This window comes from Labeo rohita, chromosome 14 (assembly GCF_022985175.1).
Source record: "Labeo rohita strain BAU-BD-2019 chromosome 14, IGBB_LRoh.1.0, whole genome shotgun sequence".
In the NCBI taxonomy this organism is placed as follows: domain Eukaryota; kingdom Metazoa; phylum Chordata; class Actinopteri; order Cypriniformes; family Cyprinidae; genus Labeo; species Labeo rohita.
This window is the reverse complement of record NC_066882.1, coordinates 25432731-25440230: the sequence shown is the minus strand read 5'-3', so window position 1 is coordinate 25440230 and position 7500 is coordinate 25432731. Positions and strand designations below refer to the sequence as shown.

General features: G+C 31.9%; 1 protein-coding gene across 3 annotated transcripts in view; it reads right to left on the bottom strand.

Annotated features, from left to right (window-relative positions):
- The window catches only part of LOC127175882 (protein diaphanous homolog 1), a 409358-nt gene that overhangs the window by 113802 nt on the left and 288056 nt on the right, over positions 1-7500 (bottom strand). For 2 of the 3 annotated variants that reach the window (XM_051127189.1, XM_051127187.1), the window contains exon 2: positions 686-712. The exons of the other annotated variant lie outside the window; for it this stretch is intronic. Coding sequence is in view for 1 of the 2 variants with exons in the window: in XM_051127187.1 (XP_050983144.1) it covers positions 686-712 (27 nt within the window). In the remaining variant the exon portion in view is untranslated. The remainder of the gene's footprint in view (positions 1-685; positions 713-7500) is intronic. 3 annotated transcript variants of the gene reach the window in all.

Sequence of the window (7500 nt, the reverse complement as noted above, 5' to 3'; positions counted from 1 at the left end):
ATAACCAAATTTAAATCTAGGCAACAAAAAACTGTTTTACATGGGGGGGGAGATTATATATATATATAAAATAAGCAAAATATGGGATAAAATATAAAATAAGCAATATTAGAAAGGTAAATTAATAAATAAAAATCCAAGAAAAACATTTAAAACTATATTCTGCTAATTATATTCTCAGCAGCTGTTCTCTTATTTATTTTTGAGTATTTTGAGCAAACTGTCCTCTTTACGTGATTCTGCTTGACGCAAATATAAATTCATAGCCATTTGGCAAGATGCATTTTAGGCAAAGTTTCAGTTTGTCCCACTGTTGAAAACTCTTCAGACAAACACAAAAACACACGTGAGCGTGATCCATGCATTAGTGACATCACACGCTTCCTCTCGCTCTGACAGGAGCGAGTGTGTAAGAGTCACTGAACGCTGACCTCAGATCAGTTTCTGCAGTCAGCAGGATGGTGCACAGCAACACTGATCTGAGGTCAGCCGTTGAGTTCTGTGGTGATCAGACGGGTGACGGCGGGCGCGAGGCAAAGCGTACGCTACAGACACATGGTAAGGGGTGAAAGGTTAAAGGTCATGGGGACAGTGGCTGGTGATGATGTCAGTGGTGTTACATGGAGGTGAGGGGACAGAGAGACGGGGAGGAGCATTAAAACACACAGAACACGCGTACACCTACCTCATCAGGAATCAGCCGTTTGAGAGTCTATAAAGGAGCAGGAAAGAGAAAAATCAACACTAAATACAGAGAAAGACAAAAAAAAAGGGGGAAAGACAGAAAGAGAGCGAGGAAAATGGGGGGAAAGATAGAAAGTAGGAAAAAGAAATAGAAAGAGGAGGGGAAAGCATCATGGGCCATAAAGTAATCAGAATTGATTTCAAAACTATATTAATACAACATAATTTCTATGTTATTACATTTAAGACAAAAAAAAAAAAAAAAAAAAAAAAAAACATTTTAATCAGAAAAACATTTTTATTTCACATTTTCTAAACACTAAGAACTGCTGCTGTCCAATTGAGATTTTAAGGTCAGGCTGCATGATTTGAGGGGAACAAAAAAAAAAAAACATTCAAAATTGTGATTTTTTGAATATAAATATTTTCCAAATAATAATAATAATAATAATAATAATAATGATAATAATAATAATAATAATAATAATAATAATAATAATAATAATGCAAAATTTACCACAAATAAAAAAATAATATCATTATTACTACAGCACTACACTATATTACTAAAATTAAAAATGAGTATAAGAAAAACATTAATAATAAAACAATATAATACCTTTAAAGTGACAAAACTAAGATGTGTTTATTTATTTTTATTTTGACCACAAAAAAAAACAGAATAATAATAATAATAATAATAATAATAATAATAATAATAATAATAATACAAAATTTACAAAAAAAAAAAAAAAAAAAAATACTATCACTACTATACTACCTACTATCAAAATACTAAAATACACAAATACTATACTTTAATATCACTAATATAAAAATAAGTACAAGTAAAACGTTAATAATAAAACAATATAATAACTTTAATGTGATAAAACTAATATTTATGGTTGTCTTAGTTTCTTCACTTTTATTTTGACAAAATAATAATAATAATAATAATAATAATAATAATAATAATAATAATAACAACAATAACAACAACAATAACAACAACAACAACAACAACAACAACGACAATAATAAAATTACCACAAATGGAAAATTTACTACAAATTTAAAAATATTATTACTACTATATGATCTATTAATAAAACACTATAATTAATACATTAATACATAATATGTATTATACACATACACAATACTATAATATTACTATTATAAAAAAATAGCCAATAACCATTAACTATGAAACAATATAATAACTTTAAAGTGACGAAACTAATATTTATGGTTGTCTTAGTTTCTTTACGCAGTATAATATATAAACAATATTTTATTTTACATTACGACTATAAAAAACAAACAAACTAACATTTATTTACAAACGTTTAAAATGTGGACCATTTATTGTGATGAAAATTGCAGTTTATTTATTAAATGAACTCACATCCTTTGTAATTTGATTATCACACCAAGCCATATTACTAAATTACAACAAAATAATAAATATTAATATTAGAACTATATACTAATACTACTAAAATATTATACTATATACAAATTCTACACTACATATTATATTTACAGAAAAGTATTTAAGAAAACTAATATTACTTCTAATATTAATTCTTGAACATTGAATGTTTGACAAATAAGCACGGTATATATATTAATTAAATCACAGCCTTTGTGATTTGCACTAAACCATATCAAATTTCTGGTTTTATTAATCATCCAGCCCTAAAGTAAGGTTAATGTATGATGATAATCAGAAGTAAATCAATGTTGCACAAGCATAATCCTGCCACACGAGGGCAGAGCAGCTTAGCAAATAAACATCAGCCCATCACTTCCTCTTCCCAGGAAATCAAGCCACCTGCTTACAGACAGGCATTTCTGTGGTGACCAAACAAAATACTGATTCTCTGAAGGTTACTTGAGAATCTGTGAGTAAGAACTTGGAATGTGATAAGAAACACGACCTTTGACCTCACAAAACAAAACTACCAGGGATCACGTGACCTGTTATGCAGACATGCAGATAACACTGTCACAGGTATGAGTACATCAAATATTCATATCACAGAGAGATAAAGAAATGACACCACATTTCAGTTAAAATATTAGGCCTACTTAAAACTTCATTCCTTTAATCTAAAGATGTTTTATGTGTGCACTATTTTTTGGGGGTTTTTTTGTTAATAAAACTATTTTCACTTTTCACTGTTTACACTGTACACAGCTATCCAGAAAACACTGATACTGCCAATGTAGTTTTGTCAAGCCAATCAAGCAAAAATAAAATAATAAAATAATGTATGAAAAACTAAATAAATTATAAAACAGAAATTAAATGTAAAATGCTATAATATATAATTTATATAATTTTTAAATTTAAATCAAAATAAGAAATGAAAAATAAAAAAATACAATTATGCAATAAAAATATATAAAATAAAAAAAATAATAATTATTCAAACAAAACATCACAGAATGCCAACTGTCCACTGACTCCACCCACTTCACCAGCAGTCAATTAAATATCACAAACTCTAGATAAATGTGTGTGGAGAAACCATCACCATCCCAAAACTCACTCAACCTCTTTCCTCCTGCTCTCAGACACTTAGACACAACTCTGTGTGTGTGTGTGTGCGTGTGTGTGCGTGTGTGTGTCAAACTATGACACATACTTAAAAAATATAATCAGTTCTCTCAATTACTCAGAAACACACTTAAACTCAAAGTTAATTCTTTACAGCTACACCCACAAAATCACCAAGACACACCCAAACACTCAATATAAACACACACACACACACACACACCAGGCGAGAACATGGAACTGCATGAGCCAAAATATCAAAAACTAGAATAGAATAGAATAGAATAGAAGAGTTCTTTCCACGCTTTTAAAAATAGTCAAAGGTGTTACAGCCGAGATAACTACAACCTTATCAGCAGCTCATGGTATGATCAGATTTTAATAAAATATTTAATAAATCAGAACGCATAACTTTGTGAATGAAGGATGTTTATGAAACTTTACTAAATTTATGTTTCTCATGCTCTTTAAAGTGTCTGAATGGCTTCTGAAATGCTTAAGGCTAACATAAGTTTTGTTGCACTAAATTTACTGAACAAAAACGCATGGTCTTGAGTAAGTAAAATAGACATTGTTGCATTGTTTTGTTTTTAAACAAAAGTTTTTAAAAGCTGTTTTAATGCTATTCCTTGATAAACATTTCTATTGTTTTTGACTTGTGTTTTAATATGCTGTCTAACGTTATATATGAAGACAAATAATTCTGTCAGGCTATTGATTGATTTTAGATTGTTCCTCAGCTGATTTGAATAAATAAGCTATGCATTGGCTAACGATGAGTGTATGCTCTTCTTTTGTTTCCTTTTTAATGACCGCCTAAAATTAATGGTTGGTTAATGATGATAATGCAAGGCAAGCTTACAGCAAGCGGAAACTGAGGGACTTGACAGCGTGATTTATAGATAAGTATTTCAAATGTAGGCTATTATACACATGCACATACATAGTTTTTTTTTTTTTTCTTACCATCTTTTGGGGGTATCTTGCTTTTGGACTAGTGGACTAGTCAGATACAAAACTTTCGTTTAAACAACTATCAAATTAGTCGTTGCGCACATCCCTACTCTAAACGATCCCAGCTGAGGAAGAAGGGTCTTGTCTAGTCACAACAACAGCACAACAGTTTTTTTCTTAAAAAAAACAAAAAAAAAAAACAAACATTGGTTCAAGACAGTTAAGGTATGTCGAAAACTCCAATCTCATTTTCTCCTCCAACTTTTAAATCGCCCTACATCAGCAGAAGTACCGACCCAGTGTTTACAAAGTGAACGTGCAAAAAACATCAAAAACCCTTTACAAAAAAAGGTTAAACAGTGAAGTAAAACGTTTTTGATGTCGGAGAAGAAAATGAGATTGGAGTTTTGACCTACCCTAACTGCATTGACCCGGATTACACAGAGTTCACGCAGAGCTAGACAAGACGAACATATGAGGTTAAAAAAGTATATAAATTGTAATTTTTTTTAGAAAATAACCAGTCATTTTGCTAGATAAGATCCTTCTTCCTTGGCTGGGATCTGGTTTAGAGCCCTTTGAAGCTGATTAAAACTACATTTTGGAAGTTCAAACACGAGGCACTGTAGAAGTCCACTATATAAAGAGAAATCCTGAAATTTTCCTCAAAAAAACTATTTCTTTATGACTGAGGAAAGAAAGACATAAACATCTTGAATGACAAGGGGGTGAGTACATTATCTTTAAAGTTTTGTTCTAGAAGTGAACAAATCCTTTAAAAGCAGAGAAAAGGCTGAAGACAGTGAAGACAAGGCCTCAATCTTCACACACTTCACACGTACACACTTTACATAGAGATTTAGAACATTAATCGGTGATAAAACAGGTCTTAATATGACCTCACATATCAGATTAATTTTAATAAGTCACCTAAACTCACACACACGCACAGATGACAGGTTCTACAAGAGTATGTGTGTGTCTGAGAGCACCTGCATTTCTCATTTCCTTCTAAAAATAGACACAGATATGGGCATTCTTTCAAGTGTATGTGTGTGTAATTTCTGTCTGCTTGGTTTCCATGGAGACAAATGTCCATTTCAGTTTGCCACCAAAGCTTGGAGAATGTGTGTGTGTGCGTGTTTGTGTGTGTGTGTGTGTGTGTGTGTGTGTTGAAATGATGTCATAATTCGGGTCCCACCAGACACGCCCGTTAAAGTGTGACAAGCCACTTCCTGCACAAAGTGCTCACAGGAAGTGTCACAAAGAAAGACACATGCAAAAGCTGCATTAACACACACACATACATATACACACACACACACACACACAAGCAGAGCATTGTTTCGATCTATATAGGGAACAAAATAGCAGGATAATATTATTTAATAGGTCAGAAAGTTTCATTTGTATAACAGTCCAAATCTGATATTACTGATCTTTATATAAACTCAATAATACTACAGTGAAAGTCACATAATCATGCCCATGTTGTTCTATACCGTAGTACAAAACTGAAACAAACAAAACACATTAAATACATATTTAACTGTAACTGATAAATGAAGTTTGGTGTTAGTAAAAGTACTCACAAGCTCACCAAGGCTGCATTTATTTGATCAAAAATACACTTAAAAAAGTAAATGAAATATTATTATGATATAAAATAACTGTTTTCGATGTAAATATATTGCAAAATGCAATTCATTCCTGTGATGCAAAGCTGAATTTTTCAGCATCATTACTCCAGTCTTCAGTGTCACATGATCCTTCAGAAATCATTCTAATATTCTGATTTGCTGCTCAAGAAATGTTAAAAACAATTGTGTTGCTTAATATTTTTGTGCAAACCATGATACAATTATATTTTCAGGATTCTTTGATGAATAGAAAGTTCAAAAGAACAGCATTTATTTGAAATAGAAATCTTTTTTTGTAACATAAATGTCTTTGTCACCTTCGAACAATTTAATGTGACTTTGAAGAATAAAAGCACCAATTTCACCAATTTAAAAAAAATAATAATAATAAAATAAACAAAATAAAATCTTCGGACAGTAGTATATTTATTATGACATTAATATTGTCGTTACTGTAAAAGGCAAATGCTATCACAATGTATAAAAACATAACTTATGAACTTAAATAATATATGGAACAAATACATTTATATGTCATTAAGTTAAAAAGTAGTGATCATAACAATAGGCTTCGCTTTCTTTATGCAAAATGTAAACTTTTCCTTTTCCATTCATCCTTTTTTTGGGGAGGTGGAGGGGGGGAGAAATATGACCTTGACATGTCAGATTCACCATCATCCAGCAGTCAGTCAGTCACATCTAATTTTATAAAACTAAAGACTGAAGAGAACGATGACAAGAATTAACACTAAAAAGTCTGACTGACACCTTCAGAATGACTGTACAGTAGCCCAACAGTTTGAGTGACTTGACATGTCAACAGGAAGTCCTTTAAGCTAAATTAGTCTGCTTCCTGTGTTCGCGCGCTCTGCTCACGCTAACGTGCTGTCTATGATAACGCTTGGCTGGATGCAGAGGAACAGTTACACGCATGAATAAGCACCTGCTACACACACATACACATAGACAATGGACTGACCCTCACCGAGGAGCTTCTGATGACAGGACCTCATTCAAGACCTTTCATTTAGACAATAGCACAAACCGATTCCTTCAAAACTAAACAAACAACACTTCCTGTCACCCCACGATGCCCACCGTAACCCAGCAACCCTGTTTGGGAGGCGGTTAATGAGGTTACCAGGACAACAGAAGCGATGAATTCAGCAATGAAACATCGTGAAGGCTGTGCATCCCATAGCAAAAGGACTTTTTTTGGATTTAAAAAAAAAAAAAAAAAAATTCAAAGTTCAAAATTCATCCATAAACATGCTTTTGAACAACTATCTATATTCAGTGATTGCATGGTTTTAAAACAGTGTTATTTTAGTATCATTAAGATATGACACTTATTAATTAGGGTTTAAACACGTAGAGACTTATTCATTTACAGTGAATAAAATCTTTATATCAACACACTGTTGAGTTTTCTCAGAATTGAGATTCTGACTTTATAACACACAACTGTGAGTTAAGTCAGAATTGTGAGATATAAACAAAGTCCCTTTAAGTCATTTCACTCAGCGACCATCTTTGAAACGCCTCTCGGGCAGACAAGTGTAGCTCCCATCTCTTTGAATGGGGAAACATCAAATTCTCCAAAACTGTTCACCAATCTTATGATTAAATTTCACATTCGGTCTTGGGCAGTAA